This window comes from Parambassis ranga, chromosome 20 (genome assembly GCF_900634625.1).
Source record: "Parambassis ranga chromosome 20, fParRan2.1, whole genome shotgun sequence".
In the NCBI taxonomy this organism is placed as follows: Eukaryota; Metazoa; Chordata; class Actinopteri; family Ambassidae; genus Parambassis; species Parambassis ranga.
The window spans coordinates 14,549,763-14,568,233 of record NC_041040.1 but is presented as its reverse complement, the minus strand read 5'-3'; the positions used below and the strand labels follow the sequence as shown (position 1 = coordinate 14,568,233).

At 43.9% G+C, this 18,471-nt stretch overlaps 1 protein-coding gene across 1 annotated transcript in view; it reads left to right on the top strand.

The window, feature by feature from the left end:
- fam49bb (family with sequence similarity 49 member Bb) overlaps positions 1–17,324 on the top strand; it is a 29,147-nt gene extending 11,823 nt beyond the window's left edge. Inside the window, exons 3-12 of the mRNA XM_028432263.1 lie at positions 5,040–5,122; positions 6,484–6,605; positions 7,346–7,451; positions 10,473–10,612; positions 11,992–12,069; positions 14,993–15,109; positions 15,179–15,258; positions 15,339–15,465; positions 15,543–15,613; positions 16,540–17,324. Of these exons, the coding sequence (XP_028288064.1) occupies positions 5,050–5,122; positions 6,484–6,605; positions 7,346–7,451; positions 10,473–10,612; positions 11,992–12,069; positions 14,993–15,109; positions 15,179–15,258; positions 15,339–15,465; positions 15,543–15,613; positions 16,540–16,603 (978 nt within the window). The 5' untranslated portion in view covers positions 5,040–5,049 and the 3' untranslated portion in view covers positions 16,604–17,324. The remainder of the gene's footprint in view (positions 1–5,039; positions 5,123–6,483; positions 6,606–7,345; positions 7,452–10,472; positions 10,613–11,991; positions 12,070–14,992; positions 15,110–15,178; positions 15,259–15,338; positions 15,466–15,542; positions 15,614–16,539) is intronic.
- Positions 17,325–18,471: the final 1,147 nt, after the last annotated feature.

Here is an 18,471-nt window from a genome sequence, read left to right as displayed (position 1 = left end):
AGCAAATGAGTTCACCCCCCCCATTTTTTTTTTTTTTTTTTTCGCCATGTGCCCCCTAAGCCATTTTTAGTCAGCTGGGTAGGATTGGCATGAGATGGTTGGAGTAAGGTGAAGCTGAGTGGGGGAGGACTGGGTGGGAGTAAATGAGTGAGGGTTGGGGGGGTTGGGGGGGTGGGGGGTGGGGGTGCATGCCAGCCCCATTTGGGAAGTGCTCCCCCATTTTCTGCTTGTCGAATTTGGACAGTGTCAGCGAGCTCCGGCGGGTCCAGGTCTGGCCGAGTGGGCTAATGCGATGTGGCGTGTCACCCGGGGAATCTAGGTCAAGTTTAAAGCTGCCTAGCTCTGCCCGCCTCTGCCGCAGTGTGACGCTTAAAATCCCACCCCTTCACCAAACGCAATAATATTCAGCACACATCCTCACCCACATGACTTTTATTTAGACCAAATATTATGTTCCGAAGAAAACGAGACATGCATTTGCCTTCTCGCATAATTTCAGACAAAACCTCTAACATGCCTCTCTTTCCCCACCCCACCCCCCCTTCCTACACACACACACACTCACACACCTCAGGCAAGCTCTTAGCCTGTCCACGGCGGAGCCCACGTGATGAGCTAAGGCTGGGGAGGGGAGGGCGTTGTTTTTCTTCCATAGTAAAGCAGCAGGGCACGTGGATCCTCATGCTGCAGCCGAGTTGTGGAATGTCAGCACTCTTCCTCCCTCACATTAGACAGCCATCACCCCCCGAGCCGTGTTTGCAGGATGCTGCCGCAGTGCTCGGTTTCAGCTGTGCCCTGCGTCTCGGTGTGCTCATTTAAAGAGGGAGGCACCGAGCCGGGAGATGTTAAAAGACGGTGCCATCAAGAGGTCATGCTGCTGCATGGGCGTGGCACTGTTTTGGTGCCTTCACCAAATGTTAAAAAAATTTCAAGGGCATCTTAATATTTACTATTATATAACCATTGTATTTATATATTGTTATAGTGATGACATTTTGTATTTAGAATTATTGTCTGTAAAAATAATGCAATAATTTGCCCATATTCATCAGTATGGGATTTTTTGGGCTTTATTTTTTTCCTTCATAATACTTTGATTTTGCTGAGCTGCACAGAAAAATCAAATCATGCAAAAATAACTTCAGTGCTCACTGGTGGAATTAAATATTTCTGCATCGTCTCAATTGACTTCAGTCCCCTGCTAATCCGCTGTTTTTGGCGCATTACCTCATCTGTATTAATATATTCATGTGCTTTCAAGTCCTACTACTACTGTACTCGCTCCTCACCCGGAGCTCGCGCCTGATTGGCTGCTGCAATGTTTTCAATGGCACCAAAATTTTTTTTGACTCCATGGATACAGTGAGCTGTTGGGTAGATCAGCTCAGCCAATGAGAGAGCTGCGCGGGCTCCAGCTTGTCAGATTCTGCCCCTGGCCTTAGAAGCAGCCCCCCCTCCCTCACTGCGAGCACGCGATGGCTCAGTGGGGGGGTTCAAAACAACAACAAGGCTGTCGTCGGGCGCTCCGTGGTGCCCAGGACATGCCAGCACTGCTGGGTAGTACTCTAACCACAAAGAGAGAGAGGTAAGGGGGCTTCTGGTCCTCAATCTCTCTCAGATAAAGTATCTATGTATCCTCAGCCAACCCTGTCTTACTACACTACAAGTAACCAGTTATGCAAGTTGTCATGATTCTTCTTTGAAGACTCGGCTGTTATCACAAAAAGTCCTCAAAATGTCTTTCTAATGTCATGTTTGTGTAGTTTATTAGCCATTTTCAGGATGAATATTGAGTGGAACAGTGAGATGTAAAAAAAAATAACACATTTAATCTGCTCTTTTTCTGGTGCACTTGAAGATTGTTTGGACTTTGAAATGTAGCCACACAAATCCCCGTCCTTAAAATGACCTCGTTTCAAACGGCACATGGGAGCAGCGCTGAGCCTACATGGCTGCCAGAGCTTTCGCTGTAGCCTGGGCTGCTCTGCCAGCCTGCCTGCTTCTCCACTCAAACTCCAGTCAGCGAGCAGCTGAGAGGTGGCAGTAGAGGACCAGAGGAAGCCCGGCAATGATGGGCAGTGCCCACATCATCCAGCAGGGCGAGGTCACTGACAGCTCTCATCCCTTCTGAGCGCTGGATCAGGTGCTGCTTCCCGAAAGCAAGTGAGGTGCCAGCGTTGGCACAGTCAGACATTCAGGTCACATTAGTGGAGGGCAATAAGACAAGGCTGGACAGGGCAGGTGGGTGCTTGCAGGTGGTCACTGAATTCGACTAGTGACAAACGGCCGTTAAAGGGGCATTTAAGGAAAAAACAGCCCTGGTGCATGCTGATGCTCAGAATATATAGTAGGTATAAAGCCACATTAATGACATTACATGATAAAGATGCAGAAAAAAAAGATGGAAGATAAGACAAGAATAAAGTGGAAAATAAAGGGAGTAGGATATGAGAAGAACTTAAAGGAGAGTGAGTAAAAGATGATGATGCCTGAAGGGGAAAAAGAGAAAAACAAAGAAGAGGAAAGAGCTGGAACAGGGAGGTAAAGAAGAGGAAGAAGAGGGTACAAAATACACTAAGGGAAGAAGGAAACATTCTTTTAACAACATTAACAAGTAGAAACAAAAGATCAATCAGTCTGAGTTCCTGTTTAGTTTTGTTTATTCAATTTTTCCATAATATGGAAACTGTCTGTTCATCACAAGTGTTCGTCTGTATTAAAAAAAAAAAAAAAAATGGGGACATGACCCACTGCTCGATTTTTAAGATGCAAGAATGCCCGTAACCCACCGCCCTCCCTACTCAATGCATCTCATGCATTTTAAAACCAGCCCATCTAACCCTCTGCTGAGTGTGTACTTTGTGCTCTGTCGCAGCACCTCCCTGTCACCCAGCATTACCTGTGTTGGCATGATTTACCCCATCACCACTGGCCCCTCGCTCAGTCTCTTTGACATTCTACCAGTCAGTCATCTCAGGTGACATCTGCCTGCCAAAGTTCAACTCCGTCACTGTTCTCTGCTCTCGCCCCGGCCACGGCCCTCTCAGTGCGTCCTGTCCGTCTCTGCTCTGTCACTAAGGGTTAAATCTGGGTTTCCCTATACAAACTGCTGTAGATCTTTGCCTCGTCATATGTCTGTTGACCTCTGCTTCTGAGAACGATCAGAGTCGGAGGATTGACAGCAGAGAGCAGTACAGGGCCGTCACTCTTTATTGCACAGCTCACAGCTGAGGTTGTATTAATATGTGCAGCATGCAGAGAAGGTTGATTATAGCAAGGCAAGGCAAAATAACAGTTACTAGAAGAATTACTCAACAAATACACCGTAGATGACAGAAGAGTGCGAAGTCTTGACACCATGTAGTGGAGGAGTGAGGACACCACATTAACACTGATGCTGTGCAGTGGTTTGGTGGTGGGTTAGCTATTACTGGGTCAGAGTCCACCTCATGTTACACAGCTGGGCACAGAAGGCTCAGGCTCTACTTTGGTTTGTGTGCTAAATAAATGCTCCCTAGCAGTTAGTCAGTTTGCATGTCGATGAGCTCAATGGTTTAGTTAATTTGCATATTCCTGCATAAACTATGATCTGGAAAATACTTGATTGTCATTGGTTGCAGGGTGTCCATTGTGACAAGGTGTACCTTATTTATAAAGTTAGGTAAGGATCTTTTCTAAGCTGCATTACTAGGATGCCACATCAAATCCCACCAAAGGATCATTCTGTTGAATGTACAAGGATGCTCCTGTGTGTCCTCAGCACTGTCAGACTTCCCCTAATCCTCTGTACAGTATCCTCAGGGAATTGTGAGATGTGTTATCTGGCAGAAATAAATTAAATAAAGAAATTGTTGTTCAGCCCTTCATTGCTCCACCCTCTGAGCTGCACATGAAAGGATGACTCTCCATGACTCCTCCAAGAATTAGCAACCCTCTGGACAAATTTGCTCCTTTAGGCTGATCCAATCCTGCACTGGATCATCACTTGTTTGTTCAGATCTTAATATTGTTTAAGGCCCAGTGACAAAGCTGAGATAGTCTTGGTGATAAACATACTGCCAAAAAAGCAGTGTTTATTTTATTATTGATGCATATTCCAGGTATTATTCATGCAGACGTATTACAATTTTCTTTAAAATACAATTTAAAAACATTAATGAATGGTTTTATTTATCTTATGTTGTATAAGCCTCTTTGAGGTGCCTGGACGTAATGAATGACGTGGAGGCCAGTATCCCTTACATAATAGAGAGGATAGGAAGATGAATCAATACTGATAACATAGATTGGCTACTCTCACTCTTTTTTTCTGTCGACTAATCTTTTGTGCAGCTCTGCTCAGTGAATACACGTAGTGGTCTTCTGTGTTGTGTTGCAGCTGTCTTGCACTGTGCTCCTGCAGTAAATATGAGGTGTTGTTACTGTATCACATGCACTGTAAGTACTCGTATTGCTGAGCCATGTTAAATATTAATGTTAGGATTCAGCTCCTATGACCAAGACACTGCATTGCTCGTCCTGAAGACACAGTGATTCTGCAGAGATAACCATAATAAAATGTAAAATCATGTAGGCCCGACTCACATACAGACTTTATAAACGGGCCCTCCTATACACATTTACATGACAAGTTCCTTTATCAATCTTTAACTGGATGTGTTATTGTAAAGCAAACAACGACCTACTTCATGCATGAACATGATTCAGTGAGATATCCCTGTGGAGGAGGCTGAAATGGATTATTTTGCATATAGCTGCCCGTAAATGCTAACAAATGCTGGGAAGAAGCCTACCAAAGCAGAAAAACTCAAACTGTGCTTTTTATTTTTGGGCCTTTTTGGTTTGACATCTGGTTGGTGAAAGCCTGGTAGCAGGAAACACACAGTAGGGGGGTCCGAGGGGAACGCTGGTGTCTATGGGCGGTGGGCACATCTGGGGCACAGCGAGTTCACACAGATAGCAGAGCAGTGAAGCAGAGCAGGAGTGAGGTGCAGAGTCTTCCTTCATTTATTGATTTCTCTCTCTTCTCTCCTCAACAGGTTTCGTAAGATGGGGAACCTACTGAAAGTTCTGACTTGCACAGATCTGGAACAGGAGCCCAATTTTTTTCTTGATTTTGAAAGTGAGTGTCTTTTTAATTACTCCCACCCCCGATATTGATCACACACACATACCTTACCATGACATTATCAACTCTACCAACTCTTAAGTCTTTTCAAGCCCCGCTTATCTCTTATACTGTGTTCCTCCCAGCGGCAATGGGAATCAAATCTACCACCAGAGCCTCGGCACTTTTCCATCAACCTGCCTTTTTCACACTGGTGTGTGTGCAGAATATCAATCAGGGCAAAACTGCAACAGAGCCCACCCTCCCACCCCCAAATATAAAGCACTGAAGTTCAGCTGCTTTGTAGCCTAAGGCCCCTCAACACGGCTTGAACCTGTACTGTACTATTCTCACACTTGGCAAAGCCAGAGACTCAGTCATACCTTCAGAGAAAAGCATTCCTCCTACAGCTCACGCTGTTTCTAGGTGATTTTCATATTAAAAGAACATCACAGTTTTAAAACCTTTTTTTACAGCAGTGCTCAGTAAAGCTCTTTTTAAATTAAGAGGACAATTCACACCACAATCAAACCAATTTTCTTGCAGTGTGATTATTTTGGAGTGAGTTGCAGAGTCTTTAAGCGTAGCCACAAAGATATTTACTTTCTTTCCAACTTAATGGAACTAGATGGCTTCTCAGCTTGTGGTGTGCAGAATGCCAATAGCATCGTCAATAGCATGCCAATAGTTAGCATCCAAAAACAGCCCTGAAACGGCCCATTCTGAACTACAGAATTTTCTATCAAACTATGCTGTACATGGCAACATGCACCTGCTCATGATGAATGTAACCACACAGACATGGAGGATGCCATTAATGTTTACACCCAATTACACCCTTTAATTTTAATAAATCTCCAACAATACTGAGCAATGTTCCAGAAAGGCATTAAATGTGATCTCTAGTAAACTGTAAGGATACAGCAGCATCTAAACAAGCTTTGTTGTCTATATTTGTTATGCAGGAGAACAGGAGTTTGTTACAGTCATCACACTTGGCATTGTGTTCTCGCTTCAGGTGGTGGAACAGGTTCATTCTGAGCTGCCATTTTTCTCGAACCTAAATAAAACCCCAGAAACTTAACTCAGTTCTGTTCCCAGAGCTGGTACAAAGCTCCATGTGTCTTCTCTTATCTTGCTCCCTTTCCTTTCTCTCTCTGTGTTAGGAAGGAGAGGGGTGTTAATAGGAAGCACGGGGGGAGATGAGATTATTTCAGATGAACTTTCATTTACATAATTTTGAAGTTGCTTAATAAACTCAGGGGATTTAATGGATTTTTTCAGAGCTGTATTTAACGTGAATATGGATTAGACACCAATCAGATTTGCCCCGTTGACCTTGTTGTTGTTGTTGTTGTTGTTTTTGTCCCCTCCAGATGCCCAGCCCACAGAAGCAGAGCGAGAGGTGTGGGAGCAGGTGGATGTGGTGCTGAAGGACGCAAAGGCAATCCTGGATGAGCTGCAGGCGTACAAAGGAGCGGGGCAGGAGATCAGAGAGGTACACCTGATACAATTATCCACCCCTGACTGACAGCGCACAGCTCAGACAGAACAGCTGATGTAAATGGACTGGAACATCCCCATATTTCTGTCAGGGTTTCATTCAGTAATCTCTTTCATATGTTGCAGTTTTTTTCTAACCGACTGTGTCCTTTGGCCGGCTAATCCTTCAACAATAAACTGATGATAGTGGTAGATCTTTTTTGGATTTAATCAAGTGTGACCTCTGCCCTCTGGCTGTTTTCCTAAGCCTCTGACAAACACATTAAGAATTGAAATTAATTTCATTTCCACTGAAGACTATGCTATCATCAGATTTTTGTTAATTCAGTAATTTTGTGACCGTACAGTGTAGCCAATACCTTTAATATTTATGGCATATAGAAGTGAAATACAAAGCCACCATATCATATGAAACGTTCATCTTTACTCACCGTCTATGGTCAAAACATCAATTCTACATTAGTTACCTCAATGCCATCATTCAGCCACTTCTGGCGAAAGTGCTGTTGCCTTGTTGCACACAAATGGTTCTCAAACTTGTCTTTATCCTCAGCTTACACTGATAATGGACTGGTCATAGGATTTGATGTCCTATTGGAATTGCTTATTTGTGTTCCTCTGTACACGACTGCATTAAGGCATGCTGAGGAAATCCCACTTTGACCTATAAAACGTAATTATAATATCATGACTTTTCTTGAGGCTCATGGTTGTTTTGTTGTGTTTTCCTTCCAGGCGATCCAGAATCCAAACGATGAGGCGCTGCAGGAGCAGGCCTGGGCAGCTGTGGTCCCACTGGTGGGGAAACTGAAGAAGTTCTACCAGTTCTCCCAGAGATTAGGTACTGTCTCTGTCTTTACAGCAACTTTATCAGTTTGACGGCCAGGGAAAATCACTGCTTCTCAGACTGAGGCTCACACATGAACTGCTTTGAGTGGAGCATGCTCAGGTGTCCTTTGTGACATTAGCGCTCTGAAATGTCCCAAACGAGATGGTGTCCTCACACAGACACAACCTCCATGCATGACCATAATTGTTTACATGTGCATCGGCAATTTTGACTGCTGAGCTGCAAAAGTCAACAGACGCACTACACATACACGTAAATGCACCCAATCCTTACATAAACATGCTTTGAACCCGAGCATTCCTCTGCAGGCCACTGCCGTTGCACTGTGCTGTGACCTCTGTGTAAGACGGGGCTATAGGTTGTTTAATTAGCATGGATACAAGGGTGTTGGGGGGGGCTTACTACTCCCTGATTTTCTTATGACCCTGAGGCTATGGGGGGTGGAGCTTGTCATGCCTCAACGCCCTCAACCCCGCAATCCCAGTGGCGTTGGAGATGGTAGTCAGTGGGAGCAGTGGGCGGCGGCAGCCTGGCGATGGCTGTTATGTAACAAAAGTAGGTCACCTCGCAGCCTCGGCTGCTGCTCTATTTCACTGCCTTGACTTTAGGCTTTAGGGGCCATGATGGCCTCCGCAGCCTGCCGTCCTGCCTGATAAGTCCTTTTACTACAGGCTGGTGGAGCGATATCCAGAGCGCGGCAAGCGAGGAGAGTAGCTTATGTAATTAGCTTTGCATTCGAAATGAAGGCGCACAACACTCCTGATCCAGGACCCAGTTACAGATAAAGATTTCACATTGCAGACGAATAAAGATACATTCAGAATATTTCATTCAAATATCCACCACCACAACGTCAGAGGCTGGATGTTTTTGTTGATATATCATTGATGCAAGTTAATGGGCCACAACAACCTTCAATGGACATTTTTAATATCACAGTCTACAGAATCCGTATCTTTTATATAGATGGAACAATATCCAGAATTGAACCTGATTTGAGACCTTCTTCACAGGTTCACTTCACATTTTAGGTTGATAAAGGTTCAGCTCAGATTAACAGTAATAAATCGCCATACTTGCAGTAGGACTTGTAGTTATTTAATGCATCAACATTTATATTTGGTTGTATATGTTTTAATGTTTGTAATATATAAAGGCGTTTTTTTGCTTTTGTTTTGTGTGCAATATTAGCTTTTCTGAGAAATTCAGAGAAATTCTAACAAGTGTGATGCTTTTTCTTTATAAATGACATAAACTAGCCGGCTTTCATTAGTTTAGATTTAAGTCACTGCACCTACTTTTTAAATGAACACTTTATAAGTGAGTATCTGAATATATGTTTTCAATCAAATATTAATTTGTCTTAGACTAAAACATCTTTGTGGGTAATGCAATTAAAAGTAAAGTCCCCGCTTTTACCTTGAAATCATCGAATTTTTATTCTTGTGAACATTGAAATAATTTTGATGATGATAAAAACTTATTAAGTCGGCTGTGTCTGAGATTGCAGACCAGACTGAAGTCCCACCATCCTCCGCCCCGCCCCCCTTTATGCGAGTAAAAAGCCTACATGCCCACATTCTGCTCGCCTGCTCTGCCATGACCTGATGAGATCAGACATCTCCCCGCGCCCCGCCCTTCCCCGGCTTCCCGACATACTGGAGAGGCTCATTTCTGAGGGCCTGTAAGCAGCTCCATCTTAACTTCTGTTTTGACTGGGATGTAGAGAGGCGGGGAGGGAGAGGGGGAAAAATGCACTACTAAGGCCATTTTTAATCAGCCGCTTCGCTGCAAACGCTGGCCCAAGCAGATGGGAGTCATTACTGAACGGCAGACGTGCTCAATTTACCACAGTGCACTGCCAGCTCTCTGTCCATCTTCTACAAGTTGTCTTATGGTTAAGTAAGACAACTAGTAAACGACTGTCTGAATGGATCTGTTTTTGGGTTACATGTGCATAGTCATTTGTATTGGAAGAGAGTCATTAGATACTCTTGGAGTAAATCTATTTGAAATGCTCGTCTGGTCCCACGCTGCTTGTTGCATCAGATGTTGGGTTTGTCTGTGTTATATCACTGTCGAAGCCACTCGGCAGCGTCTAGACTGAATTCTAAGCACCGTCTGCATCTATAAATAAAAATTCCCTCCGGGCTTTAAAAGTCTTCATTTTCTTTCTTATGTAGGTGTTTGAAGTAGACATGTTTGTTTAATAATAATATTACTTGAGTAGAAGTCGTTCAGTGTGTTCTAGTGAATCTTTTCCTCATTTCCCTGCTGGCGCTCTTCATGCATGCTTGCTTATCTATGGGTATGCTATGTCCACGCATGGCACAGGCTTTGTATTTACTTGCTGTCAAAACAATGAGTGTAATCTGTCTTGAATGAAATCCTGTTCCTCTGCTTCCTCCCCTCGTTTCATGACAATGAGATAATTAGTCCCATGTCTCATCTGCATCTAAGCAGGAAAGCCCTGCCCCTCTCCCCTCCGCTGCCCCCCCCTCTGGGTCTGGCACTGGGCCCTGGGCAGTTTGGGCACCACCGTTGCCCCATTATCTGTCTCTGTCCAAATCAGGATGCTTCAGCTGGCTGATATGACTGCTGCACTGTTCACATGTCTGGCTGTGGTTGTGAGCCATGCTGCTCCTTGACGAAGAAAAAAACGAGATGTCTTAAGATTGGCCCAATATTCTAAAACTCAAAAAATGAGTTTTGTAATAATGTCAGAGGAGATCAGAACAGAAAAAATATTTGATATTCCTGAATTTTCTTCACGGTGCCACATTCCCCTTCTCTCCTCTGACCTTTTCCATCTCTGCACACCGTGCTGCTTGAGCTGCTCACCAAGTGCTTGAATGACAAAAACCTGAACTATTCAGCAGCGCTAACTGATGACCTGGAAGACTACACACATCAGCTGAAGTGTCTCTGTTGGGTCAGGGTCTTTTTTGGTGAATGAATAATAGTTCTGACAGTCCTACAGCCTTATTTCACAAATCTGTCTTCCTTTAACAGAGGCGGCGCTGCACAGCCTCCTGGGAGCTCTCACCAGCGAGACTTACAGCGACCCGACTCAACACCTGGAACGGGAGCAGGCGCTGGCCAAGCAGTTCGCAGAGATCCTGCATTTCACACTGCGATTCGACGAGCTCAAAGTACGGCTGTTCATTTCTCTCTCACTTTTTTTTTTTTTTTTTTTTAACTCTGAACTCTGCTCTTTTGTGCTGTGATACAATCTGGACCTCGTAGTCGCCCAACAAGCTGCTGATCCCCCTGAATTGATTTTTAGCACTGTGCACTTTTAAACTGCAGCCAGTGAGCGCCTGATTAGCATTTAATTAGAATCCTGATACTGCTCCGCTGTTTATAATACAGCGGATGTCAGTGGAATGGTTAATAAGGGGTATTGCACAGAAAGAGGTTTGCAGATTGTTGTCCTCCTGAGCCGTGTAAAATGTTAAGAAGTCAAACTGCTCATGCACAACACAGAAATTGTATGTTTGTCAGTCAAACAGCTCCCGGTGTCAAAAACACAGTTCTATATAAACACTCATCTTGTTACACATTGGGTAAACTGGTTCAAGTGGTTAAGACACAAAACCTTAAAAAAGAAAAAGCTCCCTAACACCCCGAGGGGTTTTTCTGCAGTGTCCCAATTAGTGCCCACTATCCAGCCTGGCAAGATAAAAACACAAAGGTAGGGAGGGGTGCAAGGTGGCATGCCAGGCCTATTCATCAATCTTTCAGACCCATACATGGGCTTCTGACCCAGTTAAAGTGTCTGTGTGGCGTGCAGCCCCTCCCTGCCGAAGCAGCCTGTCTCTCCTGGTTGGCACAGTCGACACACAGAGAGAGTACCAGTCTATTGTAGCGGGATTAGCATGCTGCCAGTGCAGCTTTGCCCGTGACAGGCTTGTACAGGAATGAAGATAATTAGCCACATGATGAGTTCTCACTGGTGGTGACGTTTGAAAGGGTATCTCTGGTTGGCCTGCTCCTTTATCGAGAGGTCAGCTCCACCTTGAACGCAGATATTCGTATTTTTAAGGAAGTCAAAGAAATGAACTGACTGTCTGGCTTTCACTGTGTGTAAATAGTGTCAGTGCATAAGCCTGCATTTGCACTCTCTTTAATGAGCCCCTCTGCAGGCTTTTGTCAGTTTATAATTGTTTGCCCTCCTGTCAGAGACTCTGCTCAGCTCCACTTTAACAGGGAAATAACCAAATACTTCCTGACAGGAAGAGCAGGAGTGTGGATGTAAGGGGAGGGGGGGGTTTGAGTGTCAGACTATCCAAATCCAGTTCAGCAAATAAAATCGTAATTGTATCAGTGTTCTTTTATGTCATTTCCCCCCAAAGCTACGTTTCTGCCTTGTTGGCTAAAATGTTCTGTCATGACGATGGCGTGTTTGATCTAGAACTGAATGTCCTGCTGCAGGCGTTGGCACCTACACACAAGTGTCTGTCTCTCTGTCTGTCTTTCTGTCTCCCTTTTATTAAGAAGCATGTTTTAAAATATACATATTTCTCTGCAGATGACAAATCCTGCAATTCAGAATGACTTCAGCTACTACAGGAGAACCCTGAGCCGGATGCGGATCAACAACGTACCGGTGAGCACATGGTGGCCGCCTCCATTGTGACAATGCTGTAATTAATAATGCTGTAGTGTATGTGAAGACTGCTAATGACACAATGCTTCAGCCCTCAGCTATATGGGTCATTTTAGCATCTTTCAGCTCATTGTTTTGGTTTTACACTCCTCCTTTTTACTGTTTTGAATCAGTCTTACTGGAAAAAAGCCTCTAGGTCTGTCCTCACTTATGGACATGCAGACACAGTGCATATAAAGCACTTACATTTTAGACATCCTTCCAAAAACAGTAACTACAGCATAAATAAAAACCTGACTCTAAAATGCATAGAAGTAATTTGGAATCAACACCAGGTATATATTTACATTTACATTTCATTTGTATGTATAATTGAATATTATGAACTTTTCTGCGACATCTTAAAAACACTTTACTCGGTGAACAGCATCGGATGTATTGTGAAGTGAAGAGCATCATCTTTTGCTTCCCGGAGCGTCTCCATCCTCCATGTCGTGTTTTAAGTGAGCACGATGGTTCCTCTTTAGGGGATTAGACATGCCACACAGTTCTGCTGCTGTGATTTCTCCTCCTCTCACTCCTGCAATGTGATATGTCAATGACCAGTGTGGTCATTAGAAATCTGCACAGTGTGCGATGCTTAAGTAAGACAACTAGTAAACGACTATCTGAACACACACACATTGACATCAAACAGAATACACATGCATAAAGTCAATCTGGTCACAATGAAGGTGAGCCAGTTTCAGGACTTTGGTGTTTTTTTATGTGGGGAAGTCAATACAGTGACAAAAGTCTGTTTTATAGCAGGATTCACATCCAATTTCTGTCTGCTCATCACTATGATGTGTCCAGGTGCAGATTCAGTCTGTGCGGGAGCTCTTTGACATCGTAGGAAGTGATGATTTCCTGATGAAAAAGCTGTCAAATCAATTAGTTACCTGTCTGTTTCATTTCACAGCTCACACAGGCACCTCCTCTTTGTCTGCTCTTAATTTAATCATCCTAAAAATCAAAGCCACAATACTAAGTGCCATGAAAAGGAAGCGGCCCACCCTGTGTTCTTCCAGTGTTACTGGATGTCTCCTATACTGATAGTGAATAATAGCTCTTTGGATATTAAACTCAAGGATCCATTCGCTCTCCTGTATCATTCATGCTGCACTTCAGCTGATGTGCATCTCTGTTCAGCCACTTCAAGGACGTCTGAAAGATACTCGGAGCAGGAAACGGTTAGATTGCATCGTGCGTGTGAGCAGAATGAACTGAAGCTGCGCTCGGTTTTGACCCGTCTGACAGGAGGTTTTATTCTTCAGACCAAAAGATGCCATTAGGCAAATGGGCCCAGACAAGTTGTCGTTAGGACCTGTCACTGCTGAGAGGCGCTCAGACTGCCGTCCCTCCTCGAACACAGTGTTAGTCACCTCTCAGACGGCTGAATCATTCAGACATCCGAGATGAAACGCATCTGTCCCGCTCAAACAGTCTTTGAGCTCATATGTCATCATTTGTTAAAACGTGAATTGGTTTGAAAGTTTGAGGTGATTTATTCATATTCTGCCAGTGTTGTCACAAAGGCAGGAAATGTTCTTGTTGTTTAAATATGCAGACAAATTTAGAACAGGCTGTTCAAGAGACGCCTCGGTCTTTGTTATGCGGCAGGTGTTCTCAGCGTCTCGCTCCATGTGTGTAAAACAGCAGCAGGATGGTGGTGTTAGTCAGCTGGGAAACCAGGAGGGCTCAGTACTACATCAGTGTTTTCCTGTCAGGATTGTATTTATTGAAAAGGCTTTGTGTACACACAAACACGATTAAACAAAACATTTGATGTTTTCTGACTCATTTTTATTCAGATTTAAAATAGAAACTCACAAAATCATCACAGTGAGGAGCGAGAAAGCGTCTGTCTCATGGAGTAAAAGACTTTGTGTGACTGCATTTATTACTCAACATGTGAAGCTTGTGTGTTTATTCTGTCGTCCAGACAACGGCTAGATCCTTTTTAAGGTTGTTTGTCCTCACGCCCTACTCCTGTGTACGCAATATCTCAGGAACACTTGATGGAATTTGATCCACCTTGGCAGAAACATTCAGCTGGTGAATGGATTAGTATATGGTGCTGCTAGGTCAAAGGTCAAAATCACTGTGACCTCACAAAATGTTTTCGGCAATAAACGCATTCTGGTGAAGCGATGACAAGTCCGAGGTCAACTTCACAATGCCTCTAAATGTGCAAACAGTAAAAAACTATGGACAGAGCTTCTGTGACGTCACCCGTTTGTTTCTGAAGAGCCATTTTGAGGCTCCGGGACGCTCCTACCGCCGCCATGTTGGCAGCATCACGTCTGCCAAAACTCCAAATATAGACAAAGAGGGGGAGCACGAGCGGAGTTTAGGGGGGCGGGTGATCGTGGCAGTGGGAAACTCGCGCTGTGATACGGCAACCTTCTGTCACTCAAGCGGTATCGCCCATAATTATGTGTAATTATTCACCCCCCCCCCCCCCCCCCCCCCCCCGTACAATTGACACTAGAAGAGAACTTATCATTTGAGACCAGAATGGTTTTTTGTACCAGGCTGTTCATTTCTGCTGTGAAGTCGGCCATTTTGACATGGGAGTCTATGGGAAATGACTCGCTTCTGGAGCCAGCCCCCAGTGGTTGCAGCAGGAACTACAAGTTTTGACACTTACAGGCTTCAAGTCTGAGCCCCGAAGGTTGCCGCTTGGTGCAAACACATACACAAAGCAGGAGCTGCATGTCTGGCTTCTGTACTGGGTGTAGTGGTTTGAGACTGATGGAGGGTTTTATTCTGTCTTCTTTGTTTTTGTGTCCTCAGTGAAACAATTAACTGATGATAATTTTGTGATTAAATGACAAAAGCTGTAGGCTTACAAGTGTTTATATTTGTCACTGATTTTCAGGCGGAGGGTGAGACTGAAGTCAACAATGAACTGGCCAATCGAATATCTCTGTTCTATGCTGATGCCACTCCCATGCTGAAGGCATTAAGTGATGGCACAACAAAGTTTGTATCAGAGGTAAGACTGTCAGCAGAGTTTTTAACAGCTGCATGGAGGCATTTTCTTATTGTTTACTTCCTCTTACAGAACAAGAATCTGCCCATCGAGAACACAACAGACTGCTTAAGCACAATGGCGAGTGTGTGTAAAGTCATGTTGGAAACACCGTAAGTTACTTCCTGCACCTGTGTCATGTCTTTTTTATTTGACCTGTGTTGTGTCTGATCCCTCCTCCGTGTCCTGTCAGAGAGTACCGGAGCCGATTCACCAGTGAGGAGACGGTGAGTTTCTGCCTCCGGGTGATGGTCGGGGTAATCATCCTGTACGACTATGTCCATCCAGTAGGAGCCTTCGCCAAGTCGTCTAAAATTGATGTGAGTAGCCACCAAGTTCAAACCACAATCCCTCTCACAGTGTCCTCTAAAGCTAACATGCTCTTTCTGCTCCACAGATGAAAGGCTGCATCAAAGTCCTCAAAGACCAGCCTCCGAACAGCGTCGAAGGCCTTCTCAACGCTCTCAGGTCAGCTCGCTTTAAAGTGAAATTGTGTTTCTCTGCTGCTGCTCAGCATGTAATGTGACTGTAGCTGCAGTCCACACGTCTCAGTGAAGAGGAGCGGGCTGCTCGTGCTGTGAGTTGGATGATATGTGGTGCATGTTCAGGAGCAGCAGACAGACCTCTGGGTTTATTTTACTCCCTTCAGCGTGGTGACTCATTCTCCACACTATCCACCAGGGATCCGGTCAGCTGTGAGCATGATTGGGCTGGGTGTCAAAGCCTGTGCAGAAAGGCCGATTACATCTGACACCTTGTCCCCTCGCACTCTCCCAAATTTCAGCCGCCTCGCTCACAGCTGCTTGAGCAGACGGGGCTGTTTTTGTCAGCCTCACATCTGTATCCTTCCCTCTGTCTCTGCGTACGGGGCCCGAGGCAGGCCGGCACTACCAGGCCGCATGAGGTCACAGTCATGCAAAAGCTGACAGATTTTCTTTCACTGGTTACAGCTGTGATCTGACAGAGGGTGACAAAATATATTTGACTCAGAAAAGTGCATTTACTCAAGGTTCTTGTATTTGACAGGCATCTTAATGGTCACTGCAGATTAAGGCTGATCAAAGCGTGATCATGTGTCTGCAGGTTATTTGTAGCTGAAGCTTTTCATTCATGGTTAATATACAAATTACTTCTTTCATTTTAAAGTTCCCTCAAATCAGCTAGGAGAGTGAAATTGTGCTATGCACACTACTGAAGCTATCAGACTCCAAAAAAGCCCTGGTTGCTCTGATTGGTCAGCTCCAATGGTCTGAGCTGGCCCCGCCCACCGTTCCTCATCTGCTCAGACAGTATAATCAGATAAATTAATAGAAAAGTAATAGAAACATGATTTTTTTTCTTGTTGCTCATCTTACTTAAGTACCAATGTACCAATGTGTGTGTCTGACCTGCAGGTACACAACCAAACATCTGAATGATGACTCAACCAACAAGACTATCAAGAGCATGCTGCAGTAGGACTGAGCTGCTACAACTGCTGAGCGGAGGCACCATTCGCTCTCCTGACTGATGTCGCTGCACAGAATGTTTTTGTGTCTTTTATTTTATTTTTTTTTTGCTTTATTTTTGTTTTTAATGGAAAAAAGAGCTGAAGCTCCGCCCTCTTTTATAATGCAAAATGCTACTGCCATTATGAACGTCTTTTTCTGTGCCAAAAAGATGTTGCTGAGATGTTTTCGACGAGAGGCCATGCAACGGTGGCAGCTACCGAAAGCATTGTGGAGTTTTTAAACATGTCTTGTTTTTTTTTCCCTGTGTAAGGGACGGGTGTGCTTTGACTTGAAAATTTAAGAGAGACATATATAGAGAAGTATATATTATTTTTGTTTGATTCGTTATTTAATTACATCCTCTGCATGATGTCTTTTCCTTCTATTTAAAAAACAACAACAAATGGTTCAGTTTAATTTGCTCTATTGTGCATTATTAAATGTTTTGTTATTGAAATGGTACTTGTCCAAATGAGATTTAAGAGTACTGTTTTTATATTTTTTATAGGTTTTATTTTGTGCATATGTGCATTTTTCATAGTTGTGTTGTATTTTTCATTTGAAAACTTTAAACTGTGATGTGTGCATAAATCAAATTAAAATTGGGAGTCTGTACTGTGAATGAACAGTATGTTTGTGGCTGGAGAAATTAAAAGGAGAACTCTTGTTTTCTACAAGGTGCCTCATCAGGTCTGATCTCTTGTCTGTCAGTGAGTGTCTGAGGTTTGATTTTTCTCATGCGAAAAGCTTCTTGTGTTTGACCACAGAGAAAACAGTTTACACGAATCCATCGACACACAGGCAGTTGCTCTGAAGTGTCAAACCGCTAATTTTACTACTTTACACATAAGTGGATGTGAGAACCAATGTGACTCGCAAAGCTTTATTATATTTTAAGCTACAGCTGTTAGCTTAGCATAAAACAAAAAGGAATTGGCTACAGTAGTTGGAGACAAAATTATTAGCCTCGAAAACCTTTATTCATGATTCCTTCCACCCTGAACAGATTTCCAGTTCCAGACACACTGAAGTATCCCCACACCATTACACCACCACCACCGTGTTTGGCTCCGGGAAATGTGTTCGGTCGCCTCTCCTTTCTCCAATACCAATGAACTCCTGTTTGGTTTCACTTCCAGCATGGTTCATCTTCCTCCAGGTTGTCTGTGGTTCGCCTCAGTCTGGCTGGAAGGTGTCTTTTCTGCAGAAGTGGAGATTATCTGCAGCCTGGCATTTCAGTGCAGGACTCTAGTGTCTTCTCTGACACTTCGATTCCAGACTTGGATAAATCATTCCCTCCTGTCTCAGCAGTCACTTGTGTTCTGTCCAGAACTTTATACATTTTCTGCCAGTCTTGTTCTGCTCTGTTAGACTCTCCTTGACTCTTGATAATACCTCTTGCTCCAGTTCTGGAAACGTGCTAGTGCGTTGTTTGATAAACAACGTACTGATGCGTAATAGTTTCCCTATAGTATCCCTAAAGAAGCTGTGTATTGTTTACTTTTTTGTTTTTTACACTTACACTGCAGCATGTAGGAGCTCGTCTTCAGCTGAGGACAGAACCACCTACTCACTCACACTGCCTAACTGCATAACAGTGTAGTCAGCTCATCAGCAAAATAAAAAAAATAAAAACTTTTCTGGGCCTTACGTCACTTTCACAGCACCTTTAATCACTTATCTCTCATTGCTGTCGGCTAAGTAAATATTGATAATGCTTATGTAGCAACCATCAGTTGCAGCCTGCTTATCATGGTGCATTGTGGGATACACTGAGTGCACAATTTGGGGTTTAGAGATTGATGGCAGCACTACAAAATGATGAACACACCATAT